The 17,232-nt window shown below is 35.7% G+C and overlaps 2 protein-coding genes across 2 annotated transcripts; one reads left to right on the top strand and one right to left on the bottom strand.

The window, feature by feature from the left end:
* Positions 1–1,327: 1,327 nt before the first annotated feature.
* On the bottom strand, positions 1,328–11,979 carry LOC139135791 (GATOR1 complex protein NPRL2-like). Its single transcript, XM_070703492.1, has 11 exons — positions 11,476–11,979; positions 10,218–10,309; positions 9,479–9,647; positions 8,359–8,467; positions 7,835–7,971; positions 4,883–4,980; positions 4,436–4,472; positions 3,758–3,851; positions 2,918–3,035; positions 2,491–2,601; positions 1,328–1,749 (listed from the first exon to the last, which is right to left on the bottom strand). Exons 1-11 carry the CDS (start codon positions 11,557–11,559, stop codon positions 1,635–1,637), a joined length of 1,164 nt encoding a protein of 387 aa, XP_070559593.1. The 5' UTR covers positions 11,560–11,979; the 3' UTR covers positions 1,328–1,634.
* On the top strand, positions 11,117–16,519 carry LOC139135792 (transmembrane reductase CYB561D2-like). The gene is made up of 4 exons (XM_070703494.1): positions 11,117–11,311; positions 11,975–12,175; positions 13,014–13,051; positions 13,526–16,519. Exons 2-4 carry the CDS (start codon positions 12,010–12,012, stop codon positions 14,042–14,044), a joined length of 723 nt encoding a protein of 240 aa, XP_070559595.1. The 5' UTR covers positions 11,117–11,311; positions 11,975–12,009; the 3' UTR covers positions 14,045–16,519.
* Positions 16,520–17,232: the final 713 nt, after the last annotated feature.

A 17,232-nucleotide genomic window follows, 5' to 3' on the forward strand; every position in this document is an offset into this window, starting at 1 on the left:
GTGGGACGAATGAGAAATTTTCAGTCTTTATCCAGATTGCTGTGAGTGAATAAGAAATACATTTCGTATTCACACAGCTGCGTAGCGAATAATTGGAATATTCAACAGTTTGGATAATATTTACAGATTCAACGTAAACACACATCTAATGCTATGACATTCATACCTCAATTTTTTGCATATGCAAATGAGCAGTTTACCAAGGTATCAATATTCTGTCAGATTCTGGTGTTGTTCACAGAAGTTGATACTTGAAGGCTAATGTTATGCACCTCTTGAATTAAACTTTTGCTAATAAGTGATATAAGTACAACTGAGTTGGCTGACTTGGCAATTGTAATGACTTTAGTGAAACTGTATTCACGAAATTTGAATTTTCAAGTAATTTCTTGTTGCAGTCAACCAAGCCACTGTCTGAAGTCTATGGTGAGTACTTGTACTGGTTTACCTACTATCAAGTCCTAAAATATCTTTGGTGAAAATTAAAAATAGCTACATTGACCTTGATGCAATTTTATATGAATTTGTACTTTTACAACCTTGTGCTGGCAGCTGCAAATGCATGTGGTGCAGTCAGTGTACAAATATGCATCATTGATGATACCGTAAAATCATTAATACCAATTAATTTGTATCCTTATAACCTTCAAAAGTGCACTTATCAAAAAAGAATTCTTGTGTCACATTTCAGGCATTGCATGTTGTCAGTGTTTGACAATGAAGACATTTAATTCTACCCTCATTATCTTGTATCTGCTTTCAAAAATATTAGAGTCAATCATAGGACAGTAGAAGCTATACGTCTACTCTCTATGGGTCAAGATATGTAAATTCCCATTGGGCACTATTGCTTTAGAAGAGAACCTTATACAGCTAGTATATGGCGCATTACATTGCAAAAACACATCAATGACAGCAAAGCTGCTTCAGTGACTGTGGATGTAGATATACATAAGCAGAATGAAATGTTAAGAAATCTAAATGTACAGTGATTGTTTCGTCATAGTTCTTTGACAGACAAAAATAACTGATTTGATACTGAAGCACATTTAACCTTTTTAGGCGTGACTTTCTTGTAACGCATATGCACCACGACTGATTCTAATAGCTTCCTTGGTACTTTGGAGCAAGAAATAATAAAAATCTTGACGATTTCTATATGTATTAGGGAGCTCTAAATAAATATATACACTGGTTTTGGTGGAAGAAATTAATATTGATGGAAATGCTGATGTAACATACTCGATTTTACGGAGGGACATGGGTACAAATAGACTAATAAAATAAATTGCTATCGAACTTGAAACAGCAAAAAGACAGCAAAATGCTCAGCATTCAAGTTATCTTTATTATCTTTTTTCATATGTCAAATGGAATACATGATGACCAAGATCAATTGACCTTGTATAACCAGCAATGCAATACTTAATTCAATCATAAATTCCTGGGACCATATTTTTTCATTGACTATGCTATGTTCAATACAGCTTTCTAAAAGAACAACATATCACTACTGCCATGGAAACTGTTTTCTGATTGGAAAGGCTACGACAATGACGACATGTAAGTATTGCTTTTGTCTTTGTGACAGCAATGTCTCTTTATTCCACATCACAGGGGGATATTTTTCCATTTCACTTCCAGCATATAACAATGCTGGGATGATTTTCAAGTCGTTCCTCCAACTCTTGATGGGTCATGCCAGTCTTACAGCAAATTTCATCATAATTATGTACACCATTCAGGTATCTAAGCAACAGACAAATGCAAACGACAAAATGGTTAATCACAAATTCTGATTAATCAAAAATGCTGGTATGGGATAATTAATTGTGTTCTCATTAGGCCAAAATAAGTAATTTCTTTGCTTTCATCCACTAAAAATTCTAAAAGGTTTGTGGGTAAGAGGGTAAAACACAAAAAACTTTAATACGAAATCAATTTGACTTTATTTGACACTTTTCTCATAAAATATGCACATTTCTGTACCTCTATATACCCACTGGTATTTCTAGAGATAACACATGGTTCAATATGACTGCCAAAACAACATTTTGTCACAATGTAACAGTCACGGCTTGGCTTTGAGACAGAATTTGACAGAAAATTCTGTGACAAAACTTTCTGGGGATTTTCCTAAAAAGTACAGAAAATCATTTATATTAAATTTATACAATTGTATGACATGATTTTGAAAGATGATGTAAAATTCAGAGATGTCATGCAGTGAAATACTGCAACCCTTCTGTGTTGAAATCTAACAATACTAACAGCTGTTGCATCGCGTCTGTTGTGGAGTTTACAATAATACCATTTCATTTTTTTACATCATTACTTCATCGTGCACCATTTCTCAACGTACAGTTTTCTTTTGACATTGCCAATCCTGGAAGCATTATTTCCTATGAAGTCTGTAAGTTGAGCATGCAGTCTGTATGGATAGGCACAGTCCCTCCACCCACAGAGGGACTGTGGGATAGGTTAACTTACCTAGTGAGGGGTCTCAATTTGCTTGAGTCGCCAGATGCACTTGGTAATTTAATTGGGTATTTGTGAAGACGTCTTATCAATCCTTTCATCACTCCAAACTGAATAAGTCTCCTGTAATTTTGAAACAAAAACTTTTGAATTGTAATGATGCAACATTTCTTTCTTTGATTCTTTACTGTCACTACCTTGTTTAATAGCATAGAGATATCACAGAAGTATGTGTTTGAAAAAGTAAAATAGTCAATTTTGACCAAAAATACACTTTTGGCAGCCTGTGACTCTTGCTCAAAGCAGGATGACAGAGAATGTTCTTACAAACATTTATTCAGAAACAAATCAAAACATGCCATGGCTTCTAAGGCATAAAAGACTGACATTGAGATGATTACTTGTTCAACTTTCGGAAAATATTTGGCGCTATCCTTACCTTTCATCAACATTGCAGTTTTGTGGATTGTGTCGTTCACAAAAGTTTGTCACTGTTATGCCTGACCCTAACCCACAATACAGTTTAAAAACGTCTCGAAACTTTGGTAGCTCATGATCTGAAATAAGGCAGATGATAAGTCCAATAACATCCAGTAGCAGTGTAACAGAAACCTGAAGAACAAAACAGCTATTTAGATATAATACAATATATTTGTTTTGGTTAAACTAACAACAAAATGACATTGATATCCACAACAAACAGTAGCTTTTCAATCTTCACAATGATTCAATTGTATGATAACCTAGATTGTAGTCATTGGTAACTTTTACACAGAATTTGTGCAAACAGGGCTTTTTGGTTGATATATTTTCATTTATTAGTTCAGATGACCAACAGGAGTGAATTCCAAATTACAAGTTCTGCAGAACATAGAAAATACAAGCAATTACACACAAACATACAATGGTGATAAAACAATGCCAATGACCACAAACCGTACTTGCTTACACCCTGTAATCTGTTACTAGTTTATGCCAAATCTGATTTCACAAAATTTGATGCATTAGTCCTCTTTGCATGACCTCATTTTTATTAAACAACCAAAGAATAGTAGAAACAGAAAAAAGCATAAACTCACTGGTACAAAAGTCATGAAAATTACATGTTGTCTTCTTTATGGCTGTAAACTGTTCTGTTCCCATCGCTACACACTAAGTAATGTTTCTGCAGCTGTTTGATTTCTGCATGATATATGCACTGCCGACAACTTCAATTAATTTTTTTCAAAGACAACATCCTACAAAAATTACATTCTAATTTATATCACATGACAAATACCTTTCCTCCTCACATAATGAATACATTCCTTTTGTAACTGTGGATTCTGCATGAGTTTGTTGATGTCTGGAGTAGGTGTGTAGACATTAGAGTACTGCAAAACAACAGAGTAAAGTGTCTTTAGAGGTCAAATAGATTTCCTGGTAATCTCTTCACTTACATATCTCTTAGAATTCTATGTATGTATATTTTCAATAGCGATGCTGATCTATTTTACTTACTACATCCTCCTGCCCATGTTCTGTCAAATGTATCTATACTAACATAAAGTAGGTACTAGGTATGGAAAGTGTAACCCTGAAGTTCCATCCATGGAGTACACTGTAAAAACTACCCCTTTAAGGTAGAATTGTATTAAATATGGTGATTTTGACAATTTAAATGCCTACGGTATATATTATGGAGACATAATGTCTAGACTCAACATTTTATTAAGACATGAACTGTGTGAGCAGTTTTTGATCGACAATATATAGTCAGGAAATTGATCAAAGTTGCATATCTATAATAGTGTGAGCAAGAAGAAAGTACTAAATTTTCAAATGTTGCATTTGGATGTTCAGCAATTTGCCGTTAATCAGATACAATACAAAAATACACTACCGGGAGAGAAGATTCACTATTATCAAACAATGAAGTTTCCACCAGCATGAGGGAAAATGTCAATCTATCACTTACCTGAAATATTGGCACCAGTGTTACAACACCTAAATACCTGATAAATGAAAAAATCACGATGGATAATGAACAAATGAATCATCATTCATAATATTTTGTTTCTGTACATTCAAACTGAGAAACAGTTACTTGTTCCTTTTAATTGAACATCCAAATTTCTATTACGATATTGTTACTTATGTAAAATTCAGGCTTTGTTGGTCATAGTAGTTTGAAGAATTTCCTGACATGAACAGTAACACTGTTTGACAATCCACTGAAGAGAGGACATCCAGATCATTTTCGTGACAAAAGAACTTCTGATACAATGGTTGGCAATGTAATTCTGATACAATGGTTGGCAATGTAATTCTGATACAATGGTTGGCAGTGTAATTCTGATACAATGGTTGGCAGTGTAATTCTGATACAATGGCAATTAAGTTGAAAAAGACTAACAAAACTTACACTAGATTCTGTACACACATTCTAACCAGATTCATGTGAACATCAGCCTCCACTGCAATGCGCTGAACATGATTAAAACCATCAATATACGGTATGATCTGAAATATTTAAAAAAGGAAATATTTATTTCCTAAACTGAAGCTTTTTGTATCAGAACAATTTTTTAACAAAAACAGGAAGCAGAAATATGGTAAGGTCTCCACTCTATTTATACACAGTTTTTTACATCAACTCATGCCGGTTTTACTCCAAATCCTATAGTGATATGGTGACCAGTCAGTATTCTAGAAATTGACACTCTTTTGATACAGTTTTACATCAAATCCTATAGTGATAGGATAACAAGTTAGAATTCTACGAAGTTTTGATTTCCACTCTTTACATACAGTTTTACTTCAAATCCTACAATTATATGATGACAAGTCATCATTCTAGAATTCTCCACTCTTTTCAAACAGGTTTACATCAAATCCTAACGGTACAGTGATAAGATGACAAGTTAGCGTTCTAGTAGTCCAGATCTCCACTCAAAACTGTTATATGAAACATGTTTGTTTATTTATAGTCCCCACGGACACCGTCCGGGGGGACTTATAGGTTTGGTCATGTCCGTGCGTGCGTGCGTCCGTCCGTCCGTCCGTTCACGCAGATATCTCAGAGACGCCTGGAGCGATTTCGTTCAAACTTGGTACAAGGATAGTACCCTACCTCATACAGATGCACGTCGATTTGTTTCACAATGCGATCAAATTTGGCGGTGTTAGAGGACTTTTTAGTTTTCACCTCCATAGACTCCCATGTATAAGGCAGTCAATCCATAGACTCCCATGTATAAGGCCGTCCATAGACTCCCATGTATAAGGCCGTCCATAGACTCCCATGTATAAGGCGGTCCATAGACTCCCATGTATAAGGCGGTCCATAGACTCCCATGTATAAGGCGGTCCATAGACTCCCATGTATAAGGAAGTCCATAGACTCCCATGTATAAGGCAGTCCATAGACTCCATGTATAAGGCGGTCTATAGACTCCCATGTATAAGGCAGTCCATAGACTCCCATGTATAAGGAAGTCCATAGACTCCCATGTATAAGGCAGTCCATAGACTCCCATGTATAAGGCCAAGAAAAATAAAAATTTAGTTTCTCATAGTATTCATATTGCAAAAAGGATGCAGTGACACAGTTTTTAGTCCCCACAGATAAAGTCCAGGGGGCTCATAGATTGGGTCATGTCAGTCCGTGAGTCCATCCGTTCACGCAGATATCTCAGACACTTTGACAAATGTCACGTGACCTTGGTGACCTTTGACCTCAAATATACATATTTGTCCATAACTCAGTAATCACTAATGCTACACCCTTCATATTTGGTATGATGGGACAGCTTATGACGCCACATATTGTTCCTCATTAATTATGTGCATATCTCATTTTGAGCGAGCCAATAGAGCCAGAGGTCTGATTTTTGGTTTGTAGGGATAACTTAGCAATACAATTTTTTGACAAAATGTCACGTGACCTTGGTGACCTTTGACCTCAAATATACATATTTGTGCATAACTCAGTAACCACAAGTGCTACACTCTTCATATTTGGTATGAAGGGACACCTTATGACGCCACATATTGTACCTCATTAATTATGCGCATATCTAATTTTGAGCGAGCCGATAGAGCTAGAGGTCTGATTTTTGGTATATATGGATAACTTAGCAATACAATTTTTTTGACAAAATGTCACGTGACCTTGGTGACCTTTGACCTCAAATATACATATTTGTCCATAACTCAGTAACCACAAGTGCAAGACCCTTCATATTTGGTATGATGGACAGCTTATGGCGCCACATATTGTTCCTCATTAATTATGCACATATCTAACTTTGAGCGAGCCAATAGAGCTAGAGGTATGATTTTTGGTATGTAGGGATAACTTAGCAATACAATTTTTTTGACAAAATGTCATGTGACCTCGGTGACCTTTGACCTCAAATATACATATTTGTCCATAACTCAGGAACCATTAATGCTACACCCTTCATATTTGGTATGATGGGACACCTTATGACGCCACATATTGTACCTCATTAATTATGTGCATATCTAATTTTGAGCAAGCCAATAGAGGTAAATGTACGATTTTTAGTATATAGGGATAGACTATAGGATAGACATTTTTTGACAAAATGTCATGTGACCTCTATAACCTTTTACCTACAATACACGATAATGTCAACAAATAAGTAACCACAAGTGCTATGTCCTTTATATTGAGTAGGATGGAAGACCTTATGACAAACATGCTTAACCTCGTTAATTATGCCCATATATAATTGTGGCCAAGCCAATAGAGCTGGAGGTCTGAATTTTGGCATATATGGATTAATTAGCAATACAATGTTTTTTTTTTTTTCAAAATGTCACGTGTCCTTGATGACCTTTGACCTTCAATATGCATATATGCATATCTCAGTAACCACAAGTTCTTTACGCTTTGATTTTGATAGGATAATAGACCTTAAGATGTCACATCTTGTACCTCATTTATTATGCACATATGTATTTCTTGGCTGGCCAATACAGCTAGAGGTTTGATCTTTTTTCCTGATTTAGAACCATAACTTATACATGCCTCTTGTTTCAAATTGGGAACAATGACATAGACCTATGTGTCCATAGATCTGAACATATACACTCCAGTGATACTTCTTAATGACCTCATTTCCCTGCCCCATCAAGACTAATACTCCTATTACAAGTGGGGACTATGTCATTGACAATGACTTGTTTATTTATGTTTATTATCTTTTCAAACAGGTTTACATCAAATCCTAACGGTACAGTGATAAGATGACAAGTTAGCGTTCTAGTAGTCCAGATCTCCACTCAAAACTGTTATATGAAACATGTTTGTTTATTTATGGTTTTTTTACAATCTATGGATACATACCTGTTGTGATGTAAGATCCCATGAACTTGTATTGAAGAGTCGCTTGTCTTCCACAAACATTGGTACATGATGTTCTAAAACCACAGGAGGATCTCCACCCATTGAGACTACTTTAAGATGGATGGTGTTGGCATCATCTGTGAGCAGCATAATCACAAAAATGAAGCCAGAGAGAGATCTGTTTTCATGGATATTAATATTCATTTCACAGCCAGATATTATTTCATTTGTAGGATGTAATTTTATCAATAGTCGGAAATCTTTTTCCATGCATCAATGTCCTCATCATTCCATCATATAAATCTCATCAGGCCACTGATTCTGAACACATGACAATTCAAGACTTAGAACATTCCAAGTTATGGGTAAATCATTTCATACTTATAAAACTCTGAGAAAGCTTGTACTTTTTCTAGGAGACTACACTGCTACAGCCATATCACATTTAGTCATTTATTAAAGTCAAACACTTTGTACAACTTTTGACACCAAAGAAAAGAGAAGTTTTGACATTGTTCACTTACTGACTGGTATTGAACATTTGCCATCTGTATTCAACTGCTCAATAAGTTTCGATAGGAGACTGGGTAATGTTGATTTGCTCTCTTCATTAGATAAGAACCCACTCTCCAACTGAGAAAGAAAGTGAAAGTGAGGGAAAGAAAGCACTCATATCAAACAGCAGGCATGACATCATCATCTGTTCATGACATCATCATCTGTGAATGATTTCATCACAAGTGCTGTGCTAAACATTTCGAATATTTGTGTTTTGTATTACAGTGAACCAAGAAATGTGCTTTTTGTCAAGGTAAATAAGTGATTCAAATTGGACAGTGACACATATCCAGAATTTGCAATGCTAGCCTTGGTGTTTGATTTTGTGTTTAAAAATCCCACACCAGTAATGTCATTGCAAAATAATTAAGATGTGAAGGAATTCATACCGTACATATCTTATATCAAATAGATGGTATTATCACTTCATATTTAAAGCTACTGGAAACAGTTAACAATGCCAATTTAATGAGCAAACACCAGCTTGCACTTTGCTATATAACACACATCCATCTTTCAAGGTAATTTCAGTCACTGAATAACATTGCCATTCCTCATTACCTAGTTCATTATACTGAAACCATTACATTGGACATACAAACATATGTATTGCATTACAAGGTTCACTGTATCTGAATAAATACTGAAAAAGAAAAACTGAATGAAAGAATAAGGTACCACATCCACTAAGAAATTCTACAAATACATTACATGCTTATGGGTAACAAATTCATATATTATTTGCTGGTCCTCAGACCATTATCAATATTAATCCACTAGATATAAGTTTAACATTCTAATCGTACTAACAATCATTACAGGTGCATCACTGGTCTGTCAGACCAGAGTAATAGTGTAGCATCACTGGTCTGTCAGACCAGAGTAATAGCGAATTCACCGATGTGAAATTTTGTCAGTCTTGACATCTGACTGCTGGATTTGCTCACAACTGATACTAGAGCTTGGTCTCAACTTCATGGTGTCACAAAAATGTTCAATATTATTGTGAAATAAAGTTGGATGTTCAGTTTTATCTTTACAGAAAAATGTAAACATTTTACAAAAGCTGCTTAAAGTCAAACTCACCTCTAATGTAATGAGATAGCTGGCTAGTTTCTTCACCACTGGTTCATAAGGTAATGTAGTTGAAGAGGAATCAAACACAAAACAGAGGTTGAACAATAATGCATTTCTTGAATATTTTGCGCTTTCAATACCAACGGGACATCCAATGATTTTTTGACCAACCGCATTGCTGAAATGAATATATGATAATTAGAAATTTAGCTTGCAAAATTGTTTTGTTGCAGAGTTTTGACATAAAACTGACACCAACAGAAATTCATCAGTGCCTCATGGTTATACTTTTGTAATTTGGTTTGATCAGTATCATGTGTGTACATGTACATTAAACAAGCAACCCTAATCAGCAAATACACAATGCAAAGTTTTAGTTTTAGGCGATTTAGTTTCACCAATCTGGCCATGTTGAATAAGAGTATACACAACAAATTTTAAAAACTGCAAAAATTCCGCTGTCATGTTCTGTGATGAATATCGGTCTGCTTAATAGAACGTAAGAAGTATATTCCTGATTACAACTTATACATCAATATGTTTTAATGACCAGAATTGTGAGGGCCCTGGGGAAGATAAGCATCTAAACATCTTTACTGAAGCTTACCAGGCTACCCTCGTAAACAAGGTGTAATAAAATAAAATAAAATAATAATAAATGGCTGCATACGACAGAATACACTAGCTCAGATGCTGTGGGCTCCACCTTAGAAAGACTTCATTCTGACAAATAGTAAAGAATACTCACACTGTGATGAGCTTATTGTGAAGTTGTGGCTTGGTAATGATGTAAACATGGAAAATATCAAATAATTCTTTTGATATGTAATCTTCAGGTACCTGAATAGAATGGGGGAAAATCAAAAGTAGGAAATATTGGCAGAGTTTCAATATCTGTATGTTCATTTATTGAGGTTCTTCACATCAAATTGAGCATTGATACTACAAAAATATTGGGTTTCAGTAATACACACAATTTCTTCTGCACTACAGTATGAGGTGCAATAATTGTAGCCCTATGTGTCTGTTGTCCTGTGGGGGGATAGGCTGGGGTGGGGGTGTAAGGGTGTTAGGCCACCAAGCATACCACGTCAACAGGGCTCACTGTTGCAGCTGCTGCAGTACTTAGCTAATCCACCTGTTTGCCATATCATTGGAGTCAAGAATATTTACTTTCTGTGTCTATCAGCCAAATTTGGATTATCCATGCTTGATAATTTCAGCAAGTTAACCTTGAGGCAAGGTCAGTTCTTTGAAGCTTGAAGTGCCAACACTAACATAAGATAGAATGGTTTTGCTTTCACTTTCATTGCCTTGTAAATCTACACATCAGTATAATAGCAGATACTAGTTATATGTATGCAGATACATCTGTTTAAGATTTGTTTTTGTACAGCACAAATTGAAATTTGAATGTAAGTATAAAGTCAGCCATGTATAGACATGTCGGTCATTACAGTGTGTTGCGTACATGTATTGTGGTACAGAATGAAAGTGATAATGTATTGACAGGAATAACTTCCAGCGAAACATTCTAAATCTTGCAATGATATCATCTACATCATTTCAGAAATAGTATCTGACTCAGAAACTTTTCCCTAACACAATCTGTTTGCAAGGTAAAATGAAAATGAAAGTCATTGTCATGTAAACAGAGGAGTGACTCTATTTTCAGAGAATTCTATTTTCTCATCGAGGTATTATTCTTAAAGTGGCATATTCTACAGATCATATTGATTGTCCGAATACATCATAGGAACAGAATAGCGGTAGGATATCTGCAGATCACTGGACAATCTGTTGCTGTGTGCCTGGGCAGCCTCTCTATCGGTAAACTTTGGGGTAGGTATGTCAATTGTGCATGTGGTAGAATCACATAACTGCCCTGATGCTGGTAACATTACTTTGAATCATCCCTCACAATATGCCAAAGACTGTATGCGGACAACACTTCCTTAACACAACTACATACGTGTTCAATCGGCGTCAAACTTATTGTTGCCTACCTGATAAGTGATCTTTGGTCCTGCAACAGGATGAAATTCACTGAAGAAAATGCAATTTATTTTGCTGCCTTTCTTGGTATTCATTGCGCTTGAATGATTACGTCATCTTTACCAAGAAGGACTGAGCACATGAATTATATGAAAGCTGACGAGTCTGTTTTTATGTCAAGTGAGCTGGATTAGCGTCAACGTTGTGTTAGTTTTACCTCACGGCACAACATTTCACAACGCTCCAGCCTTCAATGCTCCTTGGTCGACGCTCAGGTAGTAACCTTTCACCTCAGAGGCGAGGTCATCAGCTGACCTTTTGGATCATTTCACTGTTAAATGCAGTGGGGCGGTCCGTATCATGCGACGACTTGTAATGTTCTTATATCTTTATTTGCAATAATACTAGATACAGCTTTACTTAACTTTATTAGATCATTTCAATACTTGACAGCAAATTTCGATGAAATTTGTACTCAAACTTAGTTTCTATCGTCCCTCATTTCTTCAGGGAACAGCTCAACCCTACTGGCGTTCAGCTTTAGTATGATCTTCACTGCATGTATGGCGGACGACAATAACACGGATAAACCATCTCTGGTGAAGAATTCGTCCAGCTCAATCGGATTTTGTGGATTTTTAGGCATGGTTGCTCACTTGGTCTCAATTGTGTTTTGTGGTATCATTATATACCACGCATGGCCTGGTTCAAGTAAGTGTGATGGATAATCAGTAAATTGTACCGTAGCACAAGTAGGATAGTCGTTTTGACCGCAATGTGTACCAGTCGAGGCATGCACGACCTGTAATACGTAATTATCTCTGAATATTTTGAGTCAGGGGAGTACTTTCTTTCTTTCGGTTTCACTACCTTTGAGTTCGAAACGCATTTCTGCAAAAGACAGAGCTCAGTGTAGATTAGCAAAATTCATAAAATGTTCGTATTATGCCTCGCAGCTTAACAGTTGACCCATATCAAAATTCAATTTTCTACATCCATCCAATTATTAATAATGTATTAGGAAGTTCGTAATGTTTGAAATAGGAAAGCCAGTTACTCTCGGCAACTTAAACCACTGGGTGTCTTTTGTCAAAGAAGAACAGATTGCAGTGCAAATAAATGTGGACATAAAAGTCATTTGTCACCCACAAGTAGTGTAGTTGATCATCAATCAAATACAACTCTAGCAGTAACTGTTAGGTGTTCGGTACGTTGGTAATAGTAGTCTGTGCTAGCCTAGCCCTGCGTACGATGCTAGTGCTAGCAAAGTGTCTAGCACTAACCCCTTGAGCACTGTAATTTTTCCCCAAAACTATCAGGGCGACATTTTATCAATTTTTATGAATTTTTCTGTAATTTTTTTTCATGATTTTGGACCAAATGAACATAAATTTTTATGGGATGCACTTTTTGACCAAAATTTTGGGGAAAATCAGAAAAAAATTGTCAAGATCTGGGACAAATTGTTTGGCACTCAAAGGGTTAACATTTGACTTGAAATCATGAACTGCGTGTCATCAACAAGCTTATTGTTTTTCTATCTCTGTAGGCTTATTTTCATGGCATCCAACTTTAATGTGTGTTTCTGTAAGTATAAAAGATTAAAATGGCATATTTAAATATCCATTGTAGCAACTGTCTTCGCGGAGTGTTGTTTCATGAAGAGTTGTTTAGAGTTAAGATGTTTTGAGTGAAAATCAAAAAATGTGCAATGGAAAAAATACTGCAATATAAGTCCACATCTATTCTGTGAAAAGCACATCATGGAAATGAACTTTAAAGTTCAAAAATACTTCATCATTTGTTACTTAAGATAAATATGTTTTCATATTTGTGCAACACTTCCATTAGCCAGCATTGGTATGTTATCACAAGGTTTGGTTCAAGTTCATTGCTGCACTATGAGAACTCTTCATTTTTACTGAAAATCGAAAGCAAACAAATATACAAAGTTTCTCTTTCAGAAGGGAATATTAGTGTGGCAATTCTATATGGTATCAAGTCATATATATGGATGATGATACCAGTTCATGTATTAATTGCATTAATTAATATTTTCAGTTTGCATTTTTGATGGCGGAGGCAATCCTGTTCTTCTCACCTGAAAGCACACTACTGCCCAAGGCTATGAGGAAGACTAAAGTGAAATACCATTGGATTAACATGGTAACTGCAATAGCATGTGCAGTAGCTGGCCTGGTCATCATTTTCATCAACAAAAACATCCATGGAAAATCCCATTTTACAAGTTGGCATGGAATCCTAGGGCTCATCACTGTGATTTATTCCTGCCTACAGTCGACAGGTGGCACATTGCTTTTGTATCCTAAAGTGGTCTCTGGTATGGTCAAACTGGCAGACCTCAAGTTATACCATGCTACCTCCGGTCTTCTACTTTTCACTCTAGCATGTACCACTCTAATACTGGGGCTCTATTCCAACTGGTTTGTATCCCAGGTCAGTGACACTGTCTGGTACATAAGCTTCTTGTGTCCTGGCTTGATAGGTCTTGTGGTGATGAACCAAGTCACTACTGCATATCTACCAAAGGCTTTCAAAAAACCATCACAGCAAATATGAAAGTATTTTCTGTATTTACAAAGGTATGGTAGAGATTGTCATTTTGGCAAAATATAAAGGCAGTTGAAAACCCTTTGGACTTATTTTACCATGGACAAACCGTGATGCAGTTGAAAAAACTTGTAATATGATGAGATAATGATCACTTTTGTAGTTAGCAAATTTATGAATAGTTATTTTGCTCATAATTAGGCAGGTCTATGAAGTCTACAGTCAGTGCCTGCACTTTCTTACTTTGTAGCATCACAGCACATGTTTGTCTTACGTACAGTATAAGATATTTGTATGACATCTAAGCATCTATAAGTGTTTTTGCTGAGGTCTGGGAAAAACGATAAATGTATAAGTACTCTGGTAATATTTCCACTGTTAACCAACATTACTTCTTTGCTTTCAATTGATTACAAAAATAGTTGTCTCTGCTGAGCATTGACATATCATGTGAAACTCTAGTGACATTTACAGGCATACTGCCCTCAACAAAAACACTTACTGGTAACTTAGGCAAGAAAAGACTACTTTCTCTTTCTCATCATTACATCCAACGATCTAAACAAACCACGCCAGTCTTTTTTTAATGATCACTTGTAAAACGTATATAAAAAAAGACAGTATTTTTTATTGCAGTAGATGCAATATTATTATCTTTAGGATCACATGCTCCCAATGTACAGTTCTTAACAGTCAAGTTTTCACCATTACAATGCTTGATGTCCGAATTATCATTACGTCTAAACATTTCAGATTGTTTTGCATGTTGGGAGCTGGATCTTATGAGGTGGAAAAAGAATGAGAATAAAAAATCATGTCGCCACATCATTTTTGTATGGGACCTTAGATGAGAAACAAACCTATTATTATTTTTGGCCTAAGTAACTATTCCAAATATGTAGCTATGTACTGTGACTTTAGAATGATAATGTGATATGTATGACTGCTGTTATCTTGTACCTCCATGACAAGGACAGCAGTTTCTTTGTAAAATATAGATATTTGATCTTCCAAGCATCAGTGCACCCTCCAGTGTGCAATATTTCTTTTAGAATGCCTAAGGGATATGTGCATCAGCCATTAATTGAATATATAATATAGAAACTTCATGAAAGCTTGACATACATGTAGGTGAATCAAAATAACACTCACATCAGTTGGACATTACAATTGGTGTAAAGAACACACTAAGTGGAACTTTCCAATGTGGAAAATGGAAAATAGATGAATTTATTCTTGAACGATTTGACAAACATACATGTTTTTCTGTAATTTAGTATGTCCATATTAAATCATTCTATTAAAAAATGTTCATATGAACTTAACAGTGACCCACATCCAATGATACTACTTGCTGCTAGTTTGTGTCATAAGGTTTAATAAGTCAAGCAAGTGTTCATAGCAATGTAAAAATTCTGTGCATTGGACATTGACCCTCATTTGTCTGCAGGCCATTTCATATCATTGTGTGAATGAAACTAAATGGGAACATAGGTCAGTGGGTTGAATTTTGTCCAATATTTCTGTTGTCCTCTGCTGCGATTGATGGCCTGCACCGAGGGGGATGCAGATAACATGAAATGAGAACATTTATTAACTTGGTACTTTAATATTGGCTTACTGCCATTAGGAAAAATTGCACTATTTCTTCAACCAAATACACTGCAAACAATCCCATGCATTTGATCTGAATATGTCATGGCCCTACAAGTTTTGACACTTTCATCCCATGTTTCAGTAAGTTTCTCAAGTCAGCAAGTTAAAGGGTGATAGGAATTCTTTGCTTTGCTTGTGTTTTCCCATATTTCTATTCTGTCTGTAAAATATTACTTGTTTTGCATTCAAGAACAAAAAATATTTCTTGTTCTATGCCCAAGAACATAAAAGATATGTTCTAGGCCCAAAAACGTAAAAGATTTCTTATTCTAGGCCAAAGAACATAAAATATTTCTTGTTCTATGCCCAAAATGTAAAATATTTCTTGTTCTACCCCCCAAAAAAGTAAAATATTTCTTGTTTTACACCCGAGAATGTAAAATATTTATTGTTTTGCTCAAAAACTTGCCAGAATGTTTTGTAGTGGACAGCTTGTCAATACAGCCACTGTTTGTCCAGAGTTTATTTGTTCAGTGTCTAACATTATTGTCACAATTGGTATCTTGACTGTTATTCATTTGTCAAAATAAACATTGCATATTTTACACAATGGGCGGTGTTTGCAATTTTTGCAAGTACTGTGTATTTTATCATGCTTTAGAGGGAAGTAGAAGAAAATAAATGTACTCATTTTCTTGATTAGATGTATTGAAAATATTCCCAATAGCTATAGCTATTGTTTCTAAGTCCTTGTGAATAAATACACATTGTCCTAGGCTTTACAGCATGTATGTTTCATTTTATGTAGTAGCCTTGTACTACCAGATATTGATGGCTTTGTAAACTTTCAGCCACCAATTTGAAATAAAATGTATAATTATACACCTACCATTGAGAACAATAGAATTCTGTGTGTGCTTAAAAAGCTGTAGGAATGCCCATTCCATACTATTTACTGTTTCCAGGTGTCCCCCCCCCCCCCATGTACAGTGCATTAATGCAGTTGCATCTGCGTGGCCACTTTTGAATGGTTTCAAGGGACCCCAATGGACAATTGCCAGAATTCATGTCTGGCGTTCTATGCTCTGTACTATTACATGTAGTAGATAAGCAATTCAGAAGTGCGTCCAAGACAGAATTCCATACCTTTGCTATAATTCAGAAGAAAATTGTGGACGTTGTACAAAAAGGTCGATACTCTGTCCATTGGGCACGCGCCATCCCAGTCACCAATGCAAGGTGTTATATATAAAGTTATTATGGAAATACCGCCAGTGATGCACAAAGACATTGGTGCTGAATATTGCCCACTGCTTCCCATCGGACAATACCCTGCACCAATGTCACCACGTTTCCTTTGCAGTATTTTCATAATAGCCTTATACTGTAATCTTGTGTCTGACAAGTACTCTTCTGTTACTGTATGTGTCAAAAACACATTTTAAGTTCCTATAGTATATTTCCCATGTACAAAGTTCAAAGTTCACCTTTTAGAAAACAATTTCTGAATGAAAAATGTGGAGGCAAATGATAGGTTAGGGCCACTTTTGAAGCTTATGAAAACCTTCGATAATTATGATGTCAGACTTGTTCATTTTCTG

This window comes from Ptychodera flava, chromosome 6 (genome assembly GCF_041260155.1).
Source record: "Ptychodera flava strain L36383 chromosome 6, AS_Pfla_20210202, whole genome shotgun sequence".
NCBI classification, from domain to species: domain Eukaryota; kingdom Metazoa; phylum Hemichordata; class Enteropneusta; family Ptychoderidae; genus Ptychodera; species Ptychodera flava.

What these genes read in the sequence shown, in the direction of transcription:
- LOC139135791 (XM_070703492.1), bottom strand. Translation starts at nt 11,559, where the DNA reads ATGAATACCAAGAAAGGCAGCAAAATAAATTGCATTTTCTTCAGTGAA. An exon ending in GACCAAAGATCACTTATCAG is followed by an intron (nt 10,310 to 11,475) that starts GTAGGCAACAAT and finishes CATTCTATTCAG; the next exon opens with GTACCTGAAGATTACATATC. An exon ending in CAAATGTTCAATACCAGTCA is followed by an intron (nt 7,972 to 8,358) that starts GTAAGTGAACAA and finishes TGCTGCTCACAG; the next exon opens with ATGATGCCAACACCATCCAT.
- LOC139135792 (XM_070703494.1), top strand. Translation starts at nt 12,010, where the DNA reads ATGATCTTCACTGCATGTATGGCGGACGACAATAACACGGATAAACCA. An exon ending in CCACGCATGGCCTGGTTCAA is followed by an intron (nt 12,176 to 13,013) that starts GTAAGTGTGATG and finishes CTATCTCTGTAG; the next exon opens with GCTTATTTTCATGGCATCCA. An exon ending in CAACTTTAATGTGTGTTTCT is followed by an intron (nt 13,052 to 13,525) that starts GTAAGTATAAAA and finishes TAATATTTTCAG; the next exon opens with TTTGCATTTTTGATGGCGGA.